The following is a 27,338-nucleotide window of genomic DNA, read 5'->3' as shown; positions in this document are numbered from 1 at the left end:
GATTGAATTCAGGTCACCAGGCTTGGCGGCAAGCACCTTTTCCCATGGAGACACCTTCCTAACGTGGACCAATTATTTGCTGTTAGCCATTCTAACAGATATATAATGACACCTCATTCTGGTTTTAATTTAAATTATGCCAAGGAGCAATGATGCTGAATAACTTGCCATGTTATTTGGTAGCAGTTATTTGGTGAAATGCCTACTTAAATATCATACTCACTTTTTTTTTTTTTGCATAGTTCATTTTCTTATTGACATTTGGGAGTTCATACCCTTGCTTTTATATGCACAGTTAAGCAATATCAAAATTAATCAATATCTCTTATCTACCTCTTAAACAAAATTCAGGCCTTACCTTGTGCTATTTTACATGTTTGCTGAAAGTTTGAGTTCCATCTTCTTTTCCTGTGCCTTTCCCCCCATCTCGTTTTCTGTTTCCTCCCCCACCTACTCGTCCCATATCCCAACTTCTCTATGCTCTCCCCTGCAGATCCCGGTAGGGATAGTTGGCATTTCTGCGCAGCTATGTGCATCTTGGTGACTCATTCATTTCTTTATCTCCCCGTACTGTTCTCTCATGGCCACCTCTTCATTCCTGTATCCCTCTTACCTTAGAACAGGCCAACTGTTTGACAATGCTTCCATTTTCATTTCAGTCACCACATTTTTCCATTTGCAGAAAGTCTACTTTTTCAAATTCATTGTCTTTTTCTTAGTGTTCTATTCTTTTATTCCGGCCTTCTTTGGTTTGCTTCAAACGTATTAAATAATTGCTTTCATGTTGGACTGGTTTGGGGGGCTCTTTGCCTCTAATTAAAAGATTAGAACTTCTGTGGTTCTAATTGTACATTTCCAATTCTTTTGTACAGAGAGCTGTTTCTTCAACTGTTTTTTTTTTCTTTCTTTCTTTTTTTTTTTCTGGTATTGAGGATCAAATCTGGGGCCTCATGCCCGGAATGCAAGTGTTCTACCACTGAACCACACCCCAGCCTCTCTTTCCTCAGATCTGGGTGACTCTTATTCTGTTTTGTATACCCATCTTCTGTGGGTGTTATGCTCTCTGTGGTAATTCCTGGTGCCCTGGTTGTGAAAGATCTCCTGTTTGGATTCTGGCCACAGCCCAGAGGTTCAATGGTCCTGAGTCAAACGTTGTGCCTATTTGTTTTCTGTGGTTCTCATGAAATCGGAATGCAGGCACCAAAGGCAGACGTGTTGTATTTGGATGCTCCACAACCCCAGGAGACAGAAAGTCCAAGGGCTGCAGTCTGAGGTGCTAATGCTTATGCTTAAACCGCAGATGCTGCTGTAGCCACAGAAGGTGGGGAAGCTGGACCAGTGTCCTCTTATCAAGCCCAAATCTTCCAAGAACTCTCCCTGTTTTTCAGATGAAAGCAAGAAGTCCGTATCCTCAAGGAAGCACACATTCTTGCTACAGCTTCAAGTGCAGAGAGATTAAGATCCATGTTAAATTCATCAGTGGACCAGCATTTCCCCTTTATCACACTAAGCTGTTGAGAAGACATTCTTTGGTAAGCATAGAACGACAGCACTCCCAGTGGCTGGATACTAGTGGCCAAACCTGCTCCTTGGCTTTACAACATAACCCAAGGCTTAGTGTCTATAAGTAGACAGGTGCTGAAAGGGAGCCCAAAAGGATTCATTCTTCTGGTCATGCTCAATAGCCCCTTCTAAGCAAGAGTTTCTCCACAAACACAGGATAGAGAACAGGGAGGAAAGGTGAGAAAGGTTTAGGATGGAGCCATCCATTCTGAGACATTCCAGTGATGTATCTCTCTGTGGCTTTCACTTTGGCTCTTTGTCCTAGAATCTACAGTGCCCTTCTTCGTTCTCATCCATGCTGTGTGTACAGAACTATGTTTGGCCTGTCTTATCTGAGACCAGGAACTTGGGTCACTGTGTAGTCAGTTCATCTAAAAAGCATCTACTCTCCAGCACGCAGGAGGCAAAGGCAGAGATATCTCTATGAGTTCAAGGTCAGTCTGGTCTACATTGTGAGACCTTGTTCTTCCAACTCCCTAAAAAATGGCCTTTTCTCACGAAGGTTTATTTGTGTAAATCAATAGGCCTATTTAGATCCTTTTCTAAGTCATTCAAGAATTTTTTGGATTGCATGAAAGAAAAACTACTTGCTGAAATTATTGTGTCCTGCACTGACGATAATAAAATAAATGTGTGCGTGCGTGCGTGCGTGCGTGCGTGCGTGCGTGTGTTTTGGGCAATATATTTAAACACATACAATAAATGCAGGTTGAATTTGGTGTCTTATTTCTTCTATGGTACTGTTTATTCTCTTGAGCCTGTCTTCATTCATCTATTGTTCTGTGACGGTAAAGTTACAATTTTATCAAAGCATAATTTCATAACGGATTCCTTGAAGATATTTGAAAACCTTCCACAGTGGTTTTGTTGTTGTTTGTTTTGTTTTGTTTTGTTTTGAGGGTGATAGGATTGCTTGTTTCAGCAGTAGATTTTAGTTTAAGTCATATAGAGTTTAAAAATCTAAGGAAGCTGGTAAGCCATTATTAAAACAGTAAGAAAATGTGTCTTGGAACAATCTTTTGTGTTTAGTTTAGGAATGTTTTACTTTCATCTGCCCTGTACAAGGAAAACCCATGCTGGACTGAATAAAGTAGTAATTTATCAGTGTTGTGGCAAATGTGACCCTGGAGCCTTTGTAAATTGATTTTAAATAGCTTTTCTAACAACTTTTTTTTTCTAGCATAGAACGAATTGCATTTCAGTTTATTCTTGTAAGACAAGAGGGTATAATCATTAGACATTGCTTTGCTAGGCCCTGGGAAGCATATTCTACAGCCCTCGACTATGAAAGGTAGCACAATTTTACAAGATTAGGCCACATGGCTTTCCAGACCACGTTGGCAAACATGTGGCTGTTGCACTAATCTTTAAACTACCTACCACCCTCAAGGCCAGGTACAGTTTTCTGCTGAGAGATTCAGTAATATCATGAGACTTGAATGAACAAAACGATCTTTGAGTTGCACAAAGATCTACGTTATGCAAGCTACAGAAACCCCAATACCATAGCTCTCAGGCCATTTGTACTCATTGGGGAGACAAAAATCTTGCCCATTGTGATTCAGTTTAACTATTTTTTTTTTTTTTTTGGTGTGTGTGTGCCATGTGCTTAACTCCCTTGGCTTTCTGATGAAGCCAAGGGATTGATTCCTGAAATAGTGTTTCAAAATGCATATCAGAAAGAACAACTTTATTGAGGTCTGAACATCTGACTTCTGAGATTTTCCAAGTGTTTATGTTCTGCCCCCCACCCCAGTCTTCCAAAGAGACCTTCTTGAAGGGGACTCCTGCACCTGGGGTGGGGGTTCCCTCCCAGACCCTGGATTAGTCACAAACTGCACACAAGCATCTGTTTTCCTTTATTAAGTGGGGAAGACAAGTTAAAATGGCTGCTTTTTGACTCAGGCAGAAAACAGCAGCAAATGACCTTGCAGGTGTGATTTTTTTTTTTTAAAGGGGAGGAAAAGGGGAGTCTGTGTTAGGATGGGCTAGGATGCAGTGGTAGATGAGATAAAGGACTAGGGAGAAGGGGAAGGAGATAAGGGAAAGGGGGTAGGGGTATTTGTCCCAGAGAGGCAAAGGACTGCCCCTGGAGAGAGAGGAGACAGACGTAGACATAGACAAATGGCGGTTTATAAAGGTAAAGGGGGAAACCCTGTGTTAGGATGAGGTGTTAATTTTAAATGAGCATGTTAATTAGGTGAACCAAAGGGGGATTTTGATTGCTGCTGGACTTTGGTAGTCAGCCCCAGGAGGAGGAAGTGGCCAAATATAGGGACACTTTGGTGGCTAGCTTTATAATGTAATCTAACGGTTTTTTAGCAAGGCCGAGGGGATGGGAGAGAAGGGCAAGGCCTGCCAGAGCCACGTGTTCTAGTGGGCTAGCGTCTATCTTTAGACAGGTAGGTAGCAGCCCACCCTACACACGTTTGAAGGCTACGGAGGTGATTATGGGATGTGCTCCCCCATCCGAAGAAGTCTACTTCTTCAGCCCTTTCTTCTTTCCCCAGCTAAGCTCTAGCTTTGTTTGTTTGTTTGTTTTCTTTTCCATTCTTCTCACCCTTTGCTTAGCCTCGCCCACTTTGAGGCCTGGACACACCCCCTCCAGCCTCCGCTCCACCCCCCAGCCTCCGCTCCCCGCCCCCACGCCGGCCTCCTCTGCCAAGTCCCGCCTTCTTTTTTTTCCTGCCAATCAGGTTGGGGCCACCTTGTGACACTGCCCCCGAGCTCTCTAAGGGCCAGTGGGTGATCTGCGCTCGGGCCGCTGTATCCCGGCTGCGGAAAGATGGCAGGGGCCGCGGGCTGCTTCTCCGACGAGCAGTTCCGGGAGGCCTGTGCGGAGCTCCAGCAGCCGGAGCTTGCCGGGGCCGACTGGCAACTGCTGGTGGAGGCCTCGGGCATCACCATCTACCGGCTGCTGGACCAGGTAGCGGCTGACCCGCCCGCTTGTGAAGATCAGGGCCCCGAGTACCCGGGTCAGGACTCCCCGCAGGGCTGGTTGCTCTGCTGGAGTGACCAGGCTCCTCTGAGTTAACTTTGCCCTGTGTGGTTGGGCCATTATCGGAGCTCAGCCTCAGGTCATTCTTGTTGCCGGATTTGTGGATTGTTTTATTTTATGTTTTACTTTGTAGCGTTTGCAAAAAAGAAACCCCAACGGCCTGGGAGCAGGAAGTTGTATTTAATGGCCCATGATTGGATGGCACCTGGCAGCGTGCCAAAGGTATCCTGTCTAGGGTCTGGACTTTCACTAGAAGAAGGTATAATGTGTCCAGTACAGGGTTCAGATCCTGAGCAGGAGAGGTTCGGCTATGGGCTTTTAGGTGTCTGTGACTATCTACATTCCCAAGAGAGAGACATTTGGCAGCAATTGGTTGATAGACAATAGGAAATGAGTAATTTGGGGGTTTAGCCCAACTCAGGAAGTAGTTTGTTAGGAATAAACGATAGAGTTAAAACACTGGTCAGCTGATTCCTAGACCATGCCTAGACCTGCGGAGGACATGGGTTTCCTTCTGCCATATGGGTGCCAGTGCTGTGTGGAGTGGGGGAGGGGCCATGTTCTGAGCCAAATGGGAAAGAGACAGGACTCAGGGACTGAGCGGCTAGAGTGGCCAAGAGGTGACAGCAGTCGTCTCACCATTTTAGTGACTGTCTTCTTTGGATTCTAATTTTAAGTTGTATTTAAGAACTTGCTTGTGAAGCTTCAGGCAGCAGGCAATAGAAACTGTGGAAGGAGTGGAGTTGATGGTTGAACATCTTGTTGGGAGCCTTTGGAACCACATAGCCCCCCAGGTGGAGAAACTGGAGGCTTGTCATCATGGCTTTACTGTAGGCAGCCGAAGTTCCCTGGCACAAGCCCGGAGTGTCACTGTGAAGGAAACAGACCAGGAGGGATGAAGTCACCTCACAGAGACCCAGGGAAGTTCATGGCAAGGGTGCGGCTGGAGGGCTCACAACCTGGTAAAAGAAGTTTGTGGTATAAATTGGATTGGACCGAAATAAGTGAAGGTAGACGAGGAAACATCTAGTCGGCAAAGGTAGATTCCTGTCAGCTAGGTGGTCTCTACTTCCTTCTTGAGGTCACAGGACAGCCTGGATCCATGCAGTTGCACAGTCCGCCGGAGCCTGGAATAATACTTCATGAGGTCAGCAAGAGGAAATTTTACTGGATGCCTCTGCCATGTCAGGGCCAGGAATTTGCTGATGATAATGATCAGTCTGGTGATGGCTTTGTTTCCGTGTCCCTTAAACTGAGGTGCACAAAAAGAACTTGTAGCTGCCGTTTTGCCTCTTTCCTAATTGTGCTCCCCACTCTATTCGTGTTTTGCTAAGGATGGCAGTTGGGCACTCAGCAAACTTGGCCTGTTGTATAGCAGGGCCGTTGGTTACAAGATGAACAAGAGACAAAATCAGCATCCTAGTGAGACCTGAACAACTCTCTGGGTGAAAGTGGATGCTTTCAGACAAAATCCTTCTGTGCTCTCCCTAATCCTTACGCCTTCCCTGGCAGCCACCTATCAAGGTGATATACACTGGCCAAGTCGTGTATCAGGCATCAGATGCCTTTCCCTCCCCTTTCTCTCCTTTTTTAGGTTGGGTTCTCAGTACCTCTCACCTCATATTGCTTCATCTTTTTAACTGGTTTCTTGGCTTCCGTTTCTTCATTGTCTTGTATCCCACACGTTCAGCACCTGAAAGAAAGGTTGTGATCTTGTCATTATCCTTTAGATGTCACCCTCAGTCACAGAATTATTGCCAGTCATTGTAGTAGCAAACAGTTGCTACAGTGTCACCTTTAGTCACAGAATTATTGCCAGTCATTGTAATAGCAAACGGTTGCTACAATGTCACCCTTAGTCACAGAATTGCTACCAGTCATTGTTAATAGTTACCAGTTGCTGTATGTTTTCTTAAAATCCGGCACCGGATATTGACCTGCTCATTTCTAACTTCAGCCTTAGGATAGACACTGTTGATCATCACCTTTTTACCCATGTGGAAAGGAGTGTGTCCAGGAAACAAATTAGTTAGTCAAGATTAGAACCGGCACCTGAACCTAGTCATCTGGTTCCACATTTCTTTCTTAAATCCTCTGCCTCTCTGAGCAGAAGGCACATACAACCTGGTGGGGATGCTGAGGTCTCAGCTCACCTTTTCCCCAGCAGTGTCTCCCCATACTCACACATTCAGGCCATCTTTTGTTGATGAAAGATAAAGAAATTGAGGTTCTAGGAAGGTACATGATCCATCCAAGGCATAGAATTAAGAAGCACTACAAGAGCAACACTCAGTCCTTCTGTCCACAAGGCCCTTTCCCTATTCTACCTCCTACATCACCATTTGGTAGAGCACCTGAAATGTGGAATGGGTTATCCTGGGAGAGACGTACTGCCTCATCATTAACATACTGAAAAAGAAACCAAAGAGTGGTTATATATTCAGTCAGTATTCATTGATGCTCTATGAGAGCCAAGTGAAGTGCTGTGACTCTTACGATAGTGTCAGTTCCCTGAAGGTTCCGGTGGCTTGGTTAGGAAGATGCCGTGTAGGTTGCTTGTGTTGATGGCCTTTAAGGATCATGCTTGGCATGTTGTTGATGGCCTCAAGGTGGTCATTGATGACAGGCTGCTTGGCCTACCATCCTCAGATCAGAGGTAGTTCACCTGAGGTGGTAGTCTGGTGGCTCCTTGTGGTTCCTCACTGAGCATCCTTTATTGAAATGAGGATGGAGAGAAGCAAAACGTAGGTCACATCTAAATGTGCCTGTGAAAGGTTTACCATGATGTTTTGGAGCGATGAAAATAAATGCAGAGGCTTTGGGACATTATTCAATGTAATAAATTATATTTTAAATTAAAAAGTAGATTTGTGCCATTTTGTAGAGTAGATGCAAATGATTCTGAATCCTGTTGTTGGACAATGGGGACTTTTCCTCATGTAATTGTATTTATCTATTTTTGGGACAGAATTTCATCGTGCAGCTCTAACTGGTCTGTTATTCACTGTGTAGCCCAGGCTATCCCATAACTCCCAGAGATCTTTCTGTGTCAGCCTCTCTAGTGCTGTCATTTATGGGCATGCACCACAGTACCTTCCTAGATGGGAACTTTGGACAAACAACATTTTTATATACATTTGGTTTTCCCATTTATTTATTCAGTCACAAAATGTTTCACGTGGAGAGTTTCTTCGGGACTGTTCTCTCCAACACTATTATCTCTTGCTTCAACTTTCTCTGTTCTAATCTCATTTCTTTTTTCTACCCATGTTTTAGTGGTAATAACTTAGCAGTATACAATGTGCAATGTGCAAAATACTATCACACATATGCCGTCATCTACTTCTTCAAACAAATCTGGAAGCCAGGCAGGCATGCGCTTCCTCTTACCACTCAGGTAGAAATGAGAAACTGAGTCACAGAAAACCTTGTGAGTAGTAACTGGCATGAGCTAATCTACTTGGATAAAATCATTATCAAATATGCAGCTTGCTGAGGGGCTAGAACACATCCTCTTTCTGAAGGCTGAGCAAAATCAGGTGAAGGCTGCCTTGTGGCATCATGAGAAGAGCATGGACTTTGGAGGCAGGCAGTCATGAGTTCAGACCTCAGCTCTGCTCCATTCTCATTCATTCTGTTATTCATGGGAGTCATGTGCTGCTGCCTTTGCAGGCAGTGGGGAGTGAAGGAGATGGTTGCTGCTTCCCTGAATAAGTCTCTTGAGCATGAGCTGGATTCGCTGATGAGAATAAACCCCCTAGATGATAAAGAGATGTTGGGGGGTATAAATACTATGAAGAAAATCAAGCAGGGGCAAGGGAGGGAGAGAGTAGGGAGAAGGCTCAGCAGGAAAGAGGACTTCTGGGGAAAGCAAGAGAACTGAGTTCAAATCCCCAGCACCCATTTAAAAAAATCTGGCCATGGCTACATAGGCCTAGAACCTCAGTGCTGATCAAGTCCTGTGTGTTCTTCAGCATGACATGTTTACCTGTTACTGAGGCTGCTGGTCCAAAGACTGTTCTTTCAGAACCACAGATGTCTAGGGACAGTCTGCCATGACGCTTGTGGGCTTTCTGATACTGAGAGGTGCCGTCAGAGGCAGAAGAGTCTTCGGGAGACAAGGAATGCTATAAACAGGTGAGAAGAAGGGAAGTGACTACTGAAGACCAAATCAGTGTCTGTCAGAAGACTGGCTGTCCCTGATGGTTGGGATAGTGAGCCCCTGCGAGTGAGTGTGGTCCTCTGAGCTGTTCTCATAGATTCCCTAAGAAGAAGAGCCATAGACTCTTAGGAGATCTTTCCCAGTGATCTCTAGTCATGTCTCACAGCAGCTTTGGACTGCATTACCATGGCAATAGTCGACAACATGGCCTATAGACTGAGTCTGGCACACAGAGGTCCCAACTTTGGTTTAGGCAGAGGCTGGACTGAAAAGCTCCGTCTGATGACTTAGTGGGTTATCTCTGCATACTGGCCTCAGAGAAGGGACTACACTGGTGTGTACTAGACCTTGGCTGTGTCTCAGCTGGATGAGGAGCCAACCTTCGTTTCCCAGCGATGGCTTTTACTGGCGCTGCTGACCTCACGAAGTGTTTCAGGCCCGAGAGGACAGTGAAACTGCATTGATCCAGGCTGCACTGTGGGCTGAAGAAGGAAGCAGAGGTGACCTTCGCAGACAGGAGTCTCTGCTGACTTCAGACTTCCTCTACTGTCCTGTAGCTGGAGCTAATCCAACGCGGGCCACAAACTTCTTTTACTGCAGTATGATGGGTCTAATCTGCCTGCAACTCCTACCCTTCTGGCTCTTGGCGTGAGGGATCAGATTGCTTCCAAATTCAGGGAACTCACTGAACTGTAGCTTACTAGCAAGCAGGGCCGGCTTATCTACAAGCTGGCCACCTGTTATCCCCCAAGATACCGAGGCCACCTTTCTCTCCTCTTTCACTTCCCCCAAGTGTGCAGAGACAGGCGACAGCCTTTGTTCTCTCTCTGGGTGAGTGTGGGTGTGGAAGTGGTGTGGGAATGCTGACCCCAAGGTTTAGATTTGAGGGGGTGAGGTTGAGTAGGATGTCCTGCTTCTGTTTCCAAGTATAAGCTAAGCTTTGTGGTCTGCCCTGACTTTCACCACACCCCTGCTGGGGGCTTCAAATACAGTGAAAAGTTTGTATTTGGCTGCAGAACCCAGAGAAGAGTTGATGACTCATAAAGAAGCATTTGAACTTACTGGGTCCTTGGTCATAAAACTATACCAATACCCAGGTGAACCAGAGCAATATTTGGAGTAATGCTGAACAGAAGTTTTCACCTATAAATTTGCCCTCTTTTTGACATCCTGCTGAACATCCTTAAGCCTCAGTTTCCCTGTCTGAAAAATGGGCTAATAGCTCATATCTCATATTATTGTTGTGTGAGCTAAATGGGATAAGCCGTCTAGGTGGTCAGTTCATTATCTCGTGTTCAGTAAGTGGTCAGTGAGTGTTAGCAATCAATCATTACTTTAGCTAGCTATCTGCAACCCTTAGGTTTTAAGCCCATGGTAGTTTCTTTTAGTTTTTTTTCCATCGTACTTTCTTAGAACATCAATAGTACATAGATTTAACTAACTGTGCTCTTCACAGTCTGTAGCCATAACAGCCCATCTTTGAACCCTGACTTTATTTTGGCAAAAATGCCTACTTCTTATGCCCCCTGAATTTATCTAAGTCCCATAGAATGGTGGGAGTTAGTGAGCATCCACAGCTATACAAGGGCACCTTGTCTCCCGGGGAAATGGAAATGAGCTCTTCCATGAGAGGCCAAGTCAGTGCACAGCAAAGAGAGCATTCATGGGGGGCGGTGAGCAAAAGTGGCGCTCGGGCTGCCTTATAGTTAGTGATGAAATGCAGATGAGCTCCACAAATGAGGGATAACTCATGGGTGATACCTTTGTCTCAGTCAGGTCAGGGGCATGTGGGGTGGGCAGGTGATATCCACAGGTGATTATCCCTATGCGGCAATGAATAGTGAAGGCCAGCTGTAAATAATATTTTGACAGTTTATATTTCTCTCATGCTGAGGTCTGTAGCTAGAGTTTTCCTGCCTTGCCCACAGTCAGAACAAATCTTTGTCACCTGCCGGTCCCACAGCCGCTCAGACCCAACCAAGTAAACACAGAGACTTATATTGCATACAAACTGTATGGCTGTGGCAGGCTTCTTGCTAACTGTTCTTATATCTTAAATTAACCCATTTTTATAAATCTATACCTTGCCACGTGGCTGGTGGCTTACCAGAGTCTTTACATGTTGCTTGTCCTGGCGGTGGCTGCAGTGTCTCCCCCCTCAGCCTTCCGCTTCCCAGAATTCTCCTCTCTCCCTGTCCCACCCACTTCCTGCCTGGCAACCTACTTCCTGCCTGGTCACTGGCCATCAGTGTTTTATTTATACAGAGCAATATCCACAGCAGAGGTCGAATGAGCACACCAATGACCTTAACAGGGGAACTGGAAGTAAATTGCGTGGATTGAAAAAAAAAAAAAAAAAAAAAAAAAAAAAACAGCTTGGAGTTTAGACAAGCCACCAGAATCAAAATTGCATCTTAAAATCTAGCCACACCAGTTTCCCGTCATGTGTCCGGGCCTCTGCAGCCCCTGTTTCTTCATTTGTAAACTGGGGATGCTGACATGTCCCTAAGCTCAGTGTCTGTCATAGAGCGGGTGACCTGTGAGTGTCAGTGGAGTATCTGTGCTCCTCAGTCCTCACTTCTTAAGCTGGAAAGAGGAGATCAAATTTCTTTGTACCCCCTCCTGGACTTCCGCTGGATCACCTGATGTGACCCTCAGACTCATTCTATGAGCTGGAAACTCTTCTTTGACCCATTTACAGGTTAGTAGGCAGAGAGCTTAGACTCAGCTCAGCTCATGGCTTCAAGCCATGCTGTCACCACTGTGCTGTCGTTTCTAGCTACAGAGTTCAGGAGACACCTCTTAGGGACAACAGTGGAAAACTTGGCCACATCTAGTCTGTTAAAATTGAGAACATTATCCTTACTCCCGTCCTGCTTTTCTTCTGGTCCGAGTCTGACTTTTCCAGAAACATCTAAAGCAATACTTTGGCCATCCAGAGCACTACTGGGCTTAGGGACTCAGGGAAGCCTTCCAGGGAGAAGTGCACTCTGAAGCTAGAGCACCGGAAGGGACAGGTTACAGGCTTCGCCACCAAGTGTCATCAGTTGACTCCTAGCAAGTCACTGGGGTCTTTCACAGCATTGGTCTGTGGCCCCTGACTAATCTTATGTGATGGGCTTTCTTCACCTTAATCTTTAGCTCATGATCTGGATAAGACATGTAGAGAGAGTGGAGCTAAATGAGATGCTCTTAGGGTAGAAAGAGCTGGTGTCAAAAGACTCACTGTCTCGCTCTGTTTGACCTGATACTAATGATCATAGCTCTGAGTTTCATGTGTCTGTCTATCTCAAGGACCATGCTGATGACTCAATAAGATCATGACTATAAAATTACTGGGAAACTAAACTATGACTAACAAACCAATTCCCAATATTATTGAAAAAAATCAATAGCATGTCTAAAAGGATCAAAAAATTCCAAACAAACCAAGTGACCACTGAGGATTGATCATCAAGGGAGGCTTATGGTGAGGGGTAAAGTCAAGATACAGCTTAAAGCTGATCACTTCTCAGAGCCAAGAGCCCAGATCCCTGCTAGCTTGTGAGTGTTTTATGACTTACTTAGTGTCTCTGCAAAATTAAACATTAACTGTCAATTTAATGCCCATTGTAGTGGCCCTTTGAATTAACTCTCATTAGATGGAAGGGCAGGGCCCATTGTGGGCCATTAGTTACTTAGCTCACATGACTGACCACTCACCTGATTGGACAAGCAATGTAGGGTCACTTCTTCAAATAGGTGGAGGGAACGTGCATAAAGCATAGGGACCCCTATTGCCTTGGTCTATGATGTTCTCAAAACTGACCAGTCTTGATAAAAATTACCTCTGTCTCCATCTAGTTCCTGTCATAAAATCTACTGGTCAGGGCCACCATCAGGGCAGCAAGTCAGTAATCCTCTTTTGAAGGTACTCCCACTCTCTGGAGTTCTTCCTCACTTTCCCTTATAAAGCTACATTTGCTCTACTCCTCGGTCATATTTCCTTATTATTTTTCAGCATAAGCCATGGTTCAGCATGGCACTGGAACTAGTGATCATCATTCTAGCTCCCCAAGTTAATAAGCTCTCTGTGGTCATTTAAAGGAGAACGACTCTCATTGGCTCATATGTCTGAATGTTTGGTCCCTACTTGGTGGAGCTGCTCAGGAAGGATTAGAAGGGATGGTCTTGTTAAAGAAGTCACTTTAACAAGTGTGTCACTGGGGACGGGCTTTGAGATTTCAGAAGACCTCTGCATTCCCAGTTTGCACTCTCTTTCTGTCTGTCTGTCTGTCTCTCTTTCTCCTACTTTCAGATAAGGATGTAAGTTCTCATACTGCTGTGGCACCATGTCTGCCTGACTGCTGCTGTGCTCACCACCATGATGGTCATGGAGTCATCCTTGAAACTGTAAGGAAGCCCTTAGTAAACTTTTTCATAAGTTGCCTTGGTCATGGCATCTCTTCTCAGCAATAGAAAAGTAACTAACACACTCACCAAGAGTCAAGAGAGATTCTGTTACTCTCAAAGAACCCACATGGTCCTTTTTCTTTTTCCTTGACAACGTTTTTAGCAGTGCTTTGAATTTCTATAGTGTTTTAGTGAATTTATACATAATCCCATGGTCTTTCAAATATTCACAAGTTTTAACACTATTCTGCCATTCTGTTTTAGAGTACTGTGAAATGAAGAATCAATCCAGACCTAGAGCAATAGAGACTTTCAAGGAGTTAGGTGGACATTTCAATGGGGAGAGTTCTTTAGGTCTTCAGCATTGCGAAAGCTAGGCAAGTGAATTTTCTCTTTTAAACCGTAGTAAATAGGGTTAGGAAGAAGCATGCATGGGAAGTGGGATGAAAGGGTGGCGTGATTGGACAAGAGATCAAAGTCCTCTACCCTGAGTCCAGCCCATTCACCAGAGGGAGTGCATACTGGCTCAAGTTAGGGTGGGTCAAAGGTCAGGGCCTTGAAGCAAGGAGAAAAGTGCATTTAGTTTGGTTAAATATTTTGTTTTGAATTGATCAGCGAGGACAGGAAGCTCAGCTAAACATTTATGAACCAAAGAAAGGGAATTTGGAGGGTCTGCTCAGGTCTTGGTGTTCATGAGTCTGTTCTGTCATATGGGGGAGTGATTTGCTTTTGTTATTGTTGTTTTATATTTCCTTTGTAGTCAGTGCATTATGAACTAAGGATGCAGAGTTGGAATTTTGAAGTTTTCTATCTATCTATCTATCTATCTATCTATCTATCTATCTATCTATCTATCTATCTATCTATCTTCTATCTATCTATCTATCTATCTTTATGTTTTCCTGTGTGAGTTCACATGTACTACAGTACATACAGATACCCATGGAAGACAGAAGAGGATGTTGGACCCCCTAGAACTGGAGTTATAGGAAGTTGTGTGCTGCCTGATGTGGTGCTAGGAGATTAATTCAGGTCCTCTGCAAGAACACTGAGCCATCTCTCCAGCCTTCCTTGTTTTGAGACAGGGTCTGACACTGACTCTAAAGCTCACTGATTGGCTAGATTGTGTGACCAGCAAGCCCTAGGGGTCTTCCTGTCTCTTCCTCCCCAGATATTTTTACATGGGTGTTGGGGATCCAAACTTAGGCCTTCATGCTTACATGGTCTTTTTTTTTTTTTTCACTGTTTCCTAGTATCCCAAGTTTCAAATAAAATTCTGCAATGTCAGTGAGGACCATTTGGATCATTTAGGATTGTTTTTCGGAACAAGTAATAAAAAATTGGGCTGAGGATGCCCTAAATAAAGGTACTTTTTGGTCTTACATAACTAGTCACTCAGAGATCTATGGCATGGATATCAGTTTAGCTGATCCATTACATTAGTGACACTGGATCTTTCTACTCTGCTGTTTCTTATTTGTTGTTTTTCAGTCCCTGAAGATATGGCGCAGATCCAAATATGTCCCCATTCAAAGCAGGGCAAGGGTATCACTTGGATGCTCTCCAACACAGGAGACTAGAAAAGTTACTAGCCATTCACATTCTCATGAGAGCTCTTCCCACAAGGGAGGAAGTGGGTGTATACCATATCAACCAAACCTTGTTTCTTCTGGCAGTTGTATTCCATGCATGATATCGGCTAATTCACTGCCACTCACATAACCTTTCAGTATTTGAAGAGTAGGAAATGGTCTTAGAAATGGAGTATTACACACCCAGTATATTTTGCTATAGAAGAGGAATCTGAGCCACTTTTAGAGGGGTAGAGGTATATGAATAAGTATATATGGAGTTATTCATTACAATGTTGGCAAGCTTGGGAAAATATCCAAAACAAAAATTTCAAATGATTTGTAAAGCTAATTTTTAAAAGGCCCCATACATTGTTGACATAAACTCTGTTCAGGTAAAGCTAAGCTTTGTGTTTTTCTAAAATTCAACTGTGAGAAATTGGTACCTAATCCTAGGGAGCTGCTTCTTCACTGTTTCTGAGAGCACACACAGCTGTATAAGTGTTATACATATTTAAAGAGTGCAAGCAACCCTTGAATGATAATGCTCACACTCTAATACTCACCTCTGAGAACATATCCCTATTGAAAAAATGAACTGGGATTTTGAACTCAGTGTTTCATGATTATTTTGGAAATACTCATTTCTATAAAATATTCTGAAATAGAAATGCATTTGGGGAAGAATTGTTTCATGTTAACTTTCCATAGTCTTAATATACTACTAAATTTGAGGTAAAAATACCGCTTGTTGATACCATATCATATCCATTTGCTCATGTAGACAAACATCTACTCCCGTTAAAGAAATACTATCGGATATTATTAGCAGATACTTGCAAATTATGAGGTTACATATCTCTGATTAATAGTTCTTTATAATGTCTTTAGACTTTCTACAGTGAATATGGATTGTTTTTATAATGATTTAAAATTACTTTACCTTTTAAAGGATGAAATAAAAATGAGTATGTTAGCTATATCCACTTAGAAATCATGAACAAGAGAGTGCTTTGATTCAGGAACTTGGGCCAGGCTGTGGAGCTCAGCAAAAGAATGTGGGACTGAGAGATTAGGAAGGGGGCTCCGAGGATCTTGTTCCCCTGGAGTGCTGGTGTTTCTCAGTCCTGCTACAATGGGAGAGGGACTAAAGGAAGTCATCACAAGAGTTCATTCCTCCGTGTTCGTGCAAACTGTAGGCCATTCTATTTTCTCTTTGACTTTCTGGCCCTGCTCTATGATACAGACAGAATTTGAGTCATGCAGGGATGTGATTGCATTCAGGAAGGCAAGGGACCTAGTCTAAGAAAACAGTTCTGTCTTAATTTTTGTAGATGTCCACAGTAAATCATGGAAGACTCCATGATCATATCTTAACATGTAAGTATCCTGTTTTTGGTGAGCATATGTAGAAAACAGGACCTCTATTGTTATGGGATATTTGTATACTGTGTGAAGATATACTGCTGTGATTGGCTTAATAAAGAGCCAAATGGCCAATAGCTAGGCAGGAGGTATAAGTGGGACTTCTGGGCAGACAGAGGAAGTAAGAGGAGATAATTGAGGAGCAGGAGAGGCTTGAGGAGACACGGAGGAAGCAGGATGGGCAGTAGGTGACTGAACATAGATGAATAGAAATGAGTAAATATAAGTTAAAGACCTAGTGGGATTAGCCTAAGCTAATGGCCAAGCTTTCATAATTAACAAGAAGTCTCCGTGTTATTACTTGAGGGCTGGCTGGTGGGACAGAAAAAGAATTGTCACACTCTATTTTCCCAAACAAATTGTTCATTCTCTCTCCTTTGGTTGGAATGTACCTATATTGATGTAAATAGGCACATATGGGGAAGCCCTCACCATAGCGCTTCCTGTCAGGACAGGCAGAAGATGTTTCTCCTGAGGCCCCTCATCAGATCCCAGGGATAGCCCTTCGCTCAGGGTATCAATCCATGCTGAGGCACACAGGTCTTAGATACACCCAATTCTACTCTGCTTATTAGAGAGCCCTGGTAACAAGCCATCTGCTTGTACTGCTGGCAGATCACTCTGAATTTCCCCGTCCGTTTCTGCCAGGGTTCTTTCACATCCACTGGAGATTCCTAAACTGGGGTATGGTTTGTTATGTTAGTGCCAGCTGAGTTGGAAGCCACTCTTTAGAAGGATCTCCCAAGACTTTCTTAGCTGTGGCATGGGTCCTTGGCTTAAGGAGCTTCTTTAGCGAGCAGTCAGTGGAACGCAAGACCCATCTAACAGCTGGGTTTTCTCCATTTGCTTGTCACTTGCTTGTCTCTGTCAGTTCATTGCCTTTGTCCTTTAGATCCACCACTTTCCTCTTAACACCAGGGACCAAGCCAGACCAAGCTCAGGGAATTCTGAGTTGCCACTGTACCCAGTGAAATGTGTAGTGGGGCCACGTGGAGCCTAGAGCCCTCACAGACAAGGATGTGGCCTGACGTGAGAAGGAAGGAACTCACTTATACGTGTAATCTAGAAATTGTCTTTTTCTAAACAACTGGACCATCTGTTTCAACATGATTTGAAGCTGATGGCAATTCCCTTTTTAGTTTTCTTTCTCAATAAAAAGTGAAACAAAAGCATAAACAAGCCCCACATATAACCCCTCCCCCATATAAACACTAGAAAAACTCTGTCTTGTGAATGACTTTGCAAAATGCATTGGTTTCATTGTACTCAGTGGATGTATAAAACTATACACCCCACTCAGAGTTCTGGTTGACTATGTAACATGGATATGTGCCTGGTATCTGCAAATCAACCAGACCAAACTAGAACTCTTGCATGCCTCACAGGTCCCCCCCTTCTCCAGTTTCTTCTGTGTCGGTGAGGGCCACTTCCTCACCGACCATGTCCAACAATGGTTGACAGAGTCCTCCTTGGCGATCTGCTTTCTTCTCGTCATCCTTCCAGCAACAATTCCTGGCATCCCCACCATTGCTGTTAGCTCACTGTTTTTGGTGACCATCTATTATCTGGATTAATGCACTGGGTATTAAAGCCATCTCTGTTCACCTATGGCACTGTTCTCTACCAAGACTCCTGATCTTTTGAAATCTAGTTAGATCTGGTCATTTCTAATCCATCCCTAGTCATATCTGGCCATGCCTCTGTCCACAGACATCTTTAGTTTTCCAAAGCGATGAGAATCAAGACTTTACCTCTTCCCATGGTTTTCCAGGATCTTTGGTGTCTTGACTCCACAACTTTTCTACCCGCAGCTCCTACTGTTACAGACCTTTCTCTTGAAGCATGCCTTTCTTCCATCTCCCAGTGACGGGTCCATCTGACATTTAGAACATTATATCCAGATAAATCTTGGGAGATGGTTCCTATAGAGGCTTTTTCTATCTACCTCTTGATATGGGTCCCCGCAAAGACACTATTTACTATATAACTCATCTTATGTCCTACTTCAATCATCTGGCCAATGCTGACAACTATCCCCTCCACCAGTACCTACAGCTGTATATTGGATACATGAGACCAGGGGTCCTATCTCCTTCTATACTGTGGTCACCAAGACCCCAGCGGAGGTCAGTGGTTGATATGGTTGAAGCCCAGCCCCAGCTGTTTTTCTTGTGATACAGAAAAACTCAACTCTGGTATCAACAGAGTGTTCCTCCCGTTCTGTTTCCATAGCCAACTGGACTTTATGAGTATAAAGTGTTTGGTGTCCTGGAAGGTTGTTCACCAGCTCTGCTCGCGGATGTGTACATGGACTTGGACTACAGGAAAAAATGGGACCAATATGTAAAAGGTGAGTGATGGCTTGCTTAAAAAAATCATTAAGAAGTTAATCCAGTCTTGTCTAATTTAGTCGTATATACTTGAGGTTGAAACCCATGTCGCCATTTCCAGTACTGCTCTGCCCATATCTCAGAGTCAGTCTGCCCTTTGTCCTCACAGTTGCTTGGCCCTGCTTCCTGAGTTGTGTTAACCCATGTGCCTTGGTTGCCATGGAAGCCTTCTGGGAAGATGGGTCTCCAAACTTCCTTTTGGAAGACGAATCAAAGATCTCCAAATAAGCAAGGGTACACACACGTGAGGAAGTGAGGGAGTGGGATTCTGAGGGGCTGGAGGGCACTGGCGGTCCAGACACCTGCCTGAGGGAAGGCAGCATGGTCAGAAGTTCACTGGCAGTTGATGTTCGGTGGTGATGCTCCCCCGCCACCCCTCAGCGGCTAAGCTGAGGACATTTCATGACCTAAGGCAGGAAAAGAATCCAGAGTCCATATAGTCTACGTAGTAGAGGTTTTACCTTGGAGAAATAAAGCCTCCTGCATCTTAGAGGGGGTAGGGGCAAGTCAAGACTTCTGCAGCTATCAAAGAAGCAGCCTTATCCCCCCCCCCCCCTTTAAAGAAGAATATATTATTCATGGCAGGGAAAGATCCAGGAGTTTCTGGCTTCTGTGAGTGCTGCTGTTTTGGGCCTCTCAACAATCCTGCCAGGATGTTTCGTCAGCTCTAGACTGTGTTCCTCTGCATTGACCTATTTCTCAGGCAGATTCCCGCTCCTTACGAGAGTGTCCTTCAGAGGACACAGGCTCATACTCTAATCATGCAAATACCTCTAGGAAAGAGAGTCTCATTTTCTTAACCAAAGTCAGCCAGAATCCCAGAAGTCCTTCTCCACTGTTCATCGCAGGGGGACTGCTCAGTCTGTGAACACTGGTCATGGTATTGGGGCCGCATACTTCCCCTCATTAGGGGACATCAGCACACTGGCCTCTCCAAAGGAGGAGGCTGGCACTGTCTCGCTCTCCCCAGCTGCCACATAATGCTGTCATGTGATACAGACTTTGCCAACAGATGCCCAGGTGGGTTCTTCTGGGAAAGGAGCAATGTGAGGAAGCAGACAGCCTACAAATCCTCTTTGTTCATGTCAGCTAACACACCCGACTTTAAAAAGAAAAGTAGTCGCAGGGCCTCTTACTCTGTTACCTACCATCAGCTCTTCACACTGTGCTTACTGGTACAGTAAAAGCCACTGTTAGCTTTGCTAGAACAATCTGGGAGTCTTTACCTTACTGCTTCTGGATTTTAGGAGTACCCAAGAGCCTTGGGACTATTTGGACCTAAGCTTACTACAGGAGCAAACTAAAGCCCTGGCCACTTGATTGCCATAGTCATGTCTTGCTCCTTTGCCTAGCCCTGAACACTTTCCCCCACTTAAACCTCATAGTAGAGATGGACAGGTGTGCGTGTGCGTGTGCGTGTGTGTGAATACTGAGCAGATAGAGGCAACAGATGCACTTATCCCTTGCTCTCACGACTGTCCACAGTATTCTGTGGCACTGAGGGCCCACAAAGCTCCCTAACCCATAGTCTGCTTCTACTAGATTTCTTTTAAATGCTAACTGTACCCCAGTGCATCTCCCACAGGGGTGTCTTGATCCTTCCCTGGGTGGTTAGATGAGAGGCCACCACACAGTCTGGGCACATGTCTGCTCGTCAGTTCCTTTGCCGTCTCCTGTGAGAGCTGCACAAGAGCACAAACATTAAGGGAATTTAGTTACTGGAGCTGTGGCACGTTGTGGAGAAACAAGACTCTCAGGGTTCAGCCGCGTTGTAGCTGTCTACGGACCCAGCCCTGGATGAGCCTTTTGTTTCCCAGATGCCGTGAACCTAAACATGCCAGACTCTGTGACTTCCTCAGTCTCTGGCCAACTGTAGGGAAGCAAACCTTGATGGTGTGTGTGTGTGTGTGTGTGTGTGTGTGTGTGTGTATGTGGCTGGGGAGAAGCAAAACTCCTGGTCCTCTACTGACATCTGGTGGTTTACCTGTTTAAAGCCACTGATAATTTCTTGACACCCATGTTATCCCAGCATGCTGTTGGTACAGTGGACAAAGGCTGGGCTTATTTAGGTTTTCTGTGGTTCTCTGTCCTCTAGGCTATCCTTGAGCAGCAAGGTTTCAGGGGTAGTAAATATACTTTTCTGTCAATAAACACTTCTACGTCTGATGAGTTAGAGATTTATCACACACTGAGGCTATAACAGGCTTCTTGAAACCACTGAACTCTTCTGATACGTTAACTTCCTGTGTTCTCCTTCAGAACTCTATGAAAAGGAATGTGATGGACAGATGGTGGCCTACTGGGAAGTGAAGTACCCCTTCCCTTTGTCCAACAGAGATGTATCCTTTCTCACACAGTGTCCTGTGTTCCCCAGTCGCCGTCCTACGCTGGGATTCATTCATTTGTGTCACTCTCAGAGACTTTAGAGTGTGATTTCCGGGGGTGATCACATAGGATAGTAACCTCACATAGAGTCATTGGAAGATACCGCATCCTTTCCAGACAAGGTGTCCAAAGAGAGAGATGGTGGGGCCTTAGAATTGGGGCCCTGAGCCAGGCGGTGGTGGCGCACACCTTTAATCCCAGCACTCGGGAGGCAGAGGCAGGTGGATCTCTGTGAGTTCAAGGCCAGCCTGGTCTACAGAGTGAGATCCAGGAAAGACACAAAGCTACACAGAGAAACTCTATCTCAAAAAACAAAAACAAACAAACAAACAAAAGAATTGTGGCCTCGGAGGAACAGTTTATGAAGAGTTTTGGTCCAGACACTTTGATCTTGATCTTACAGAGGAGGAGGTGGGGTCCGTGGAAGTGAGATGACAGGCATCAGATTGGTAAGAGAGAGCAACCAAGACTCTCACCCTCTTTGTTTCCAGCTTTCTTCTTCCAGCAGGGTCCTCTTGACTGCTCTTTCTTTTTTTCCTTTCTTTCTTTCTTTTTTCCTTCCTTCCTTCCTTCCTTCCTTCCTTCCTTCCTTCCTTCCTTCCTTCCTTCCTTCCTTTCTTTCTTTTTCCAAGACAGGGTTTCTTTGTGTAGTTTTGGTGCCTGTCCTGGATCTCACTCTGTAGACTAGGCTGGCCTTGAACTCACAGAGATCCACCTGGCTCTGCCTCCCGAGTGCTGGGATTAAAGGTGTGCACCACTGCCGTCCATCCGACTGCTGTTTCTTGACACCAGGTGCTTTTTCTCCTCATTTCTGTGTTTATAAAGTAAAGCAATGGACTGGACTGTAGGGAGTTTTTCCTCACATCTAAGCATATTGATCCCTTGTTGCTGTGAACAAATTCCTGACAATAACCTACCTAAGGGCGGGAGAGGTGGGAAAGTGTGATATGTTTGGATGAAAATGCCATGATGAAACTCATCACTCTGTACACTAAAATTAATAGAAAATAAAGATGGGATATACATGTGCTAACATTTGCTGTCGACCATGGGAATGTTCTGTGCATGCTTTTAGAGGTGAAATAGCTTTGCTCTTCTTGGTGAACCAGTGTTTCCCCAAACAGATCATCTGCCTACTATAACTTGAGGTATCTATGTGTCTTCCTACGGTTTTAGTTGTGACATGGATACCTTCCTGTGTAGAGGTCTGTGATTACAGCTATGGATGAGGACAAGACAGGATCAATACTATTTCTATCCAGTGCTATTTCTACACCCGGATTTCTCTAGTGCTCCCAACATTCCTGCCTGAGGACCAATAGCACTCCCTTTTTCTAGATAGAGAAACTAAGTCTGAGAACATTTGGCTAGCTTCCCCATGATTACAGCTAAGTGAACAGTGCTCTCTGTGTGTCTTCTTGGAGGAAGAAGGAATGTGATCTTTGCATAACTGAGAACTCCAGGGACCATTCACAGGTAGGTGACAGTGCTCTCCAAGTGAGAACTATGGTTGGATGTGAGGTTCAGCTTTGCAGGGGAAGTAGGCAGTAAGTGAGGTCTCAGTAGAAGGGAGCAGATGCCAGGGAGAAGGCAGAGTGGCTTCCCTTTGCCACCAGAGTGGGCTGCTTTCCTCATGCTCAAATCATACCTTGACTGGCTATGCAGTATGTCTACATCCGCCAGCGACGAGACCTGGATGTGGACGGGAGGAAAATCTACGTGGTCCTGGCCCAGAGCATCTCCGTACCTCAGTTTCCTGAGAAGTCTGGGGTGATCCGAGTGACGCAGTACAAGCAGAGCCTGGCGATTGAGAGTGATAGCAAGAAGGGGAGCCGAGGTAAAGCCTGGGGTGCAGGTCAGCAGCTAGTCAGGGCCACTTGAAGGCTGGGCAGGTGGGAAGCAGATTAGGTACAAAAGCTTATTTATTAAAGGTAACCATGGCCTAGGAACAGTCGATTGGAGGTCAGCACTGGAAAGAGTCTCAATCCACACACCAGATTGCCTGGAGCTTGATATAGGTGTTTCAATCTGACCCAGTGCATTCTTTTTTGTTTGTTTATTTATTTTATTATTTCATGTGCATGAGTGTTTTGCCCGCATGTGTTTCATGCCTGATGTCTGTGGAGGCCAGAAGAAGGCATCAGATCCTCTGGGACTTAAGTTACAGGTGGTGGTGACCGACCATGTGGGGGCTGGGAATTGAACCAGGATCCTCTGTAAGAGCAAGAAGTGTTCTTACTTACTGAGCCAGCTCTCCAGGCCTGCCCCTTACTCATGCACTCTTTATTGACCAGATGAAATCAGAACACTGAGAGCAGACCCTGGGGTTTCGGAAGAGTCACTTCGGGTTTATCCCATGGCTATAGGGACATGGCTGGCCGAGGGCCAGTGGATTGGCAGGTGTTCGTTAGAAGATACAGCTCTGCTCAGCACAAGGCCAGAGACTCAAGAACATTGAGTTCCAGTCTCCCAGAAGGAAAGCATGGGCATCCATCTTCCACCATCCAGGCAAGACGGTTGCCTGTATCAGACAAAACTCTGAACCATCACTCTGATGTCCGTTAGGTCTGTGGTTGAACTGTTCTGACTATATTTCCTCATGATAAGGTGGGTGAGCTGTCAGCTCCTTGGGGCTGTTTGGATAATGAAATGAAAGATGATTTCCAAGTGTCAAGCATTTGTCAGGCATCTGAAAAGTCACAGCCAATTGTTCCCCGGGCTATATTTTTAACAATGCTTCTGTGTCAGTAGCCACAAGGCAGGTCAGGGCAGTTCCCCGGGATCACTTGCTCCCTTCCTCTCTCTCTCTGGGCCCGACTCTGAAGATAGAAGGTTTGCAGGGCTTTGTTACTGCATTTGCCCAGTCCCACCCCTCCCCCACCCCTTCTGAATTGTCTTTTCTTTTCCCCATTTAGTTTTCATGTACTACTTTGATAACCCGGGTGGCCAAATTCCGTCCTGGCTCATTAACTGGGCAGCCAAGGTGAGATCCCAGGGGGCAGGCAGGGGTGGGGAGTGGGGGGTAGGGGGTGGGGGACAGGGTATGTGCATTTGACAAATGTTGACTTAGCCTGTGGGTTGTCATGTTGAAGAGACACATTGTCCCAGGGTAATGAGACTCTTTTATGAAGAGATTGAGTTGAGTGACTTGGACAGAGCTGGAGTGGCCAACACCCAGGATGGAGACTGTGACACAGGACAAAGAATCTGTTAAGCTTGGAATGCCAGCCCTTCCCTGCCAGTGGCCCCAGACCCTCCAAGATCACGCTCTGGAACTTCCAGGCATAGGTCTCCTCCTTGTAGGGACAATGGTGCTTTCGGTATCTGCTTATGGAAAGTTAAGACAGACAGACTTTGCTTAGAGACAGCCCAAAGGAAGCTGCTACTTCTGTGGTCTTTGCTTTTATCATTCCCTAAGGCCAGGGAACTGTGCTAGTCACCCAGGTCACTAGAGGCTGCAACTCCTAGGATCCTGCCTCGCTGTGACTATTCAGCAGGATTTGTACAGGCCTTGGGGTGAACTCAGGAGACTCATGGGAGTAAGAACGCCTGTAGGCATCAGAGGGAAACAGATGTGATTCTGAATCTGGGTTTTGCTACTGGATGTTTTGTGTTGGTTAGGGAAGTTCTGACTTTGTTCCTTTAAAAACAACAACAACAACAAAACGAGGATGAATATTGCCTGCTGCGTGGAGTAGAAGGCAGTGAGATAACATTTACAGAAAGTCTTGCACAATGTTTGACACTAAATAACTATGTCTCCCATCTTCTAACCCCAAGCACTGTTTGCTAATTCAGTAAGGCAAGCCCTATCACTTCTTCAAGGAAGAATCCAGAAACCTAATCTCAAATTCTGTCTTTTTTTTTCTTTTCTTTTTTATTCTTAAGAAATTATGTGTATGAGTGTACATGTGGGGGAATGTGCCTATGTGGGTGCCTGCAGAGTCCAGAAGAGGTGTTGGAGCCCCTGGGGCTGGAGTTACAGGTGGCTGTGAGCTGCCTGACATGGGTGCTGGGACTGAACTCAGATCCTTTGCAACAAAAACCTGTGTTTTTAGGCCCTGCTATCTCACTAGCCCCCTTTTCCTTTTTTTGTTTTTGTTTTTGTTTTTGTTTTTGTTTTTCAAAACAGGCTTTCTCTGTGTAGTTTTGTGCCTTTCCTGGAATTTACTTTGTAGACCAGGCTGGCCTTGAACTCACAGAGATCCGCCTGGCTCTGCCTCCCGAGTGCTGGGATTAAAGGCGTGCGCCACCACCGCCCGGCTCTTTTCCTTTCTTTTTAATAAATATTTCCAAAAGGGCTCTGTAGTTCTTATGAGCAAAAGTCAAGCTGAAAGCCCTGTCTATGATGCAGCCATCTGTCTGGGTCTTGCCTTGTGCCATTTTTCTGACCGCATCATGTAGAAATTGGATCAGAGACCTCATTTTTCTTTATTTCCCCTAAAGCCATCGTTGTTTATCTTCTGCCACATTCCAGAGAGTGAAGAATACATAGAAACGTAATTTTCTTTCCCTTTGCAGAATGGCGTTCCAAACTTTTTGAAAGACATGGTGAAGGCTTGTCAGAATCACCCCAAGAAAACCTAACAAGAAGGATGGGACCCCAGCATCCATGAGTGGTATCTCTGGATGTGTTCCAAACGATGCTCAGCCTCCCCTCCACACTCTCCATCTTCAGAGGTCGACATGGATCCCTGGAGTGCTTGCCTGTTGCCTGTCTCATTTGCTGCCTTCGTTCACACCGGTTCTACTCAGGGCCCACTGCCTTCTTACACTATTGAAAGGGTGGTCTCTGCTTCTTTGTTTTTAATTAGGGAAATCCTCAGCAGGGAAGAAAAGCATTCTGTTGTACCATTTTAGGGGGATGAGTAAGAGGAGGAAGGACGTCAAAACACGAGAGTGACCCTTCCTGGCAAGCAGGCTCTCTTCAATACTCTCGTGCAGCTCAGGAGTGACTGCCTTTGGCCCATAGTTGACCTTCCATGTTCCAACCTTGGGGACACAGTGATGTCCGTTCTCTTTATGCTTTGCTGATTGGGATAGATTGGGATTTGAGGCAACAAGCAAGTATTCTTACTTGTGCAGGATCACGGGCTGCTGTGATATCAGATTACTGTGAGCGTCCCAGGCTTGACTGAGCACATGTTGAGATGACCACATTTCCCTAATTGCCCACATCTGGACTTTTCCTTTCCCATAAGCCACTGGGAAAATGCTGCCTGTAACCTTTGCGCATTTGACCGCAAGCCCAAGGCTTTAAGAGCGAAGAGAGCTGGTGCACAGCACTATGACTGTGTCTCGCTAAGCAGTAAGGTAACTTTTCCTTCTAGAATGTTTAGCGATGTTGAAGGGACAATAATAGTTTACAACCAAGGCAAATTGAAGTAGTGGTCTGCTGTGCCCTTTGCCTTTTTCTTTGGAATTCTACCTCTCCGAAACAAGGACCCTTGGAGCCCTAGTTTTATCCTGAATTTTTGTAGGAAAATATATTCTGTGGCCAAGACACAGTCTCCGTGATCTCAGGGAAAAGCTCTAATAGGACTGTGCAAACCTTGATGAACAGATATGGAAACTCAGGATTCAAACAAAGCCAGAAGAAAGGGATTGTTAAAGTGGTGTTCCTTAAAGTGTGTGTTCTCTCTGGGAGGAAAGGTGTGTTCTATGAATAAACAAACAAACAAACAAACAAATAAATAAAGCACAGCGACTTACGCTTCTCTTGTGGGCTGTTTCTTTCTTACCTCTTTCTTTTGGGAAACATGACTTAATTAGGCCTCTTTTGTTTCACTGACACATGACCTGGCTCATAGACTAAGAAAAAAAAAATGAAAGAATAAAAATTTGAGGCTGGAAAGATGGCTCAGCTATTTACAACACCAGCTGCTCTTTCAGAGGATGGTGGTTCAGGTTTACATTCCCAGCACACATGGAGCAACTCATCACCATCTGTGACTTCAGTTCCAGGGATTTACACCCTCTTCTGGTGTCCACAGGGCACTGCATGCAGATCATGCACATATGGAGGCAAAACGCCTCAATAAGTTAAAGTCTTTTAGGAAGAGAGAATTTATAGCTCCCGTGCATTCAAGGCCACACTTATTTGGCTTCTGGGAGGAACTAGTTCAGGTGCTTAAGTTAAGTTTAAAATTCAACTCTGCTCTTCAGTTTATCTAAATGTTATGATAGTATTGCTACTAAAAGCAGCAAATAGGCTCATGCCAAGCAGATAAGAAAGCCAGGCAGGCAGGCATCAAGAAGGAAGGGAGGGAGGGAGGGAGGGAGGGAGGGAGGGAGGGAGGAAGGCAGTCAAAGGCAGACTCCTTGTCAATGAATACTGTTTCCCTGCAATATGAACTCTGTCTATGGCATGTGATTTTTGATTCTGGGAGTAAGATTATTCAAGTAAGTAAATGCTTCATAAAATTATCATTAAAATGTCATTATCAACAAGT

At 45.0% G+C, this 27,338-nt stretch overlaps 1 protein-coding gene across 2 annotated transcripts; it reads left to right on the top strand.

Annotated features, from left to right (window-relative positions):
• The first annotated feature begins 4,286 nt into the window (after positions 1-4,286).
• On the top strand, positions 4,287-26,603 carry LOC114704589 (phosphatidylcholine transfer protein). Of its 2 annotated transcripts, XM_028885917.2 has the most exons (6): positions 4,290-4,489; positions 18,344-18,461; positions 20,761-20,840; positions 22,552-22,723; positions 23,802-23,869; positions 25,408-26,603. In XM_028885917.2, the coding sequence occupies exons 1-6, from the start codon at positions 4,349-4,351 to the stop codon at positions 25,471-25,473; spliced, it is 645 nt and encodes a 214-aa protein (XP_028741750.1). In that variant the 5' UTR covers positions 4,290-4,348; the 3' UTR covers positions 25,474-26,603. The 2 variants fall into 2 exon arrangements, with proteins under 2 accessions (XP_028741751.1, XP_028741750.1); XM_028885918.2 differs by lacking the exon at positions 23,802-23,869 and having other exon boundaries at positions 4,287-4,489.
• Positions 26,604-27,338: the final 735 nt, after the last annotated feature.

Source organism: Peromyscus leucopus, chromosome 8b, assembly GCF_004664715.2.
Source record: "Peromyscus leucopus breed LL Stock chromosome 8b, UCI_PerLeu_2.1, whole genome shotgun sequence".
In the NCBI taxonomy this organism is placed as follows: Eukaryota; Metazoa; Chordata; class Mammalia; order Rodentia; family Cricetidae; genus Peromyscus; species Peromyscus leucopus.
This window is presented reverse-complemented; position numbering and strand designations above follow the sequence as displayed.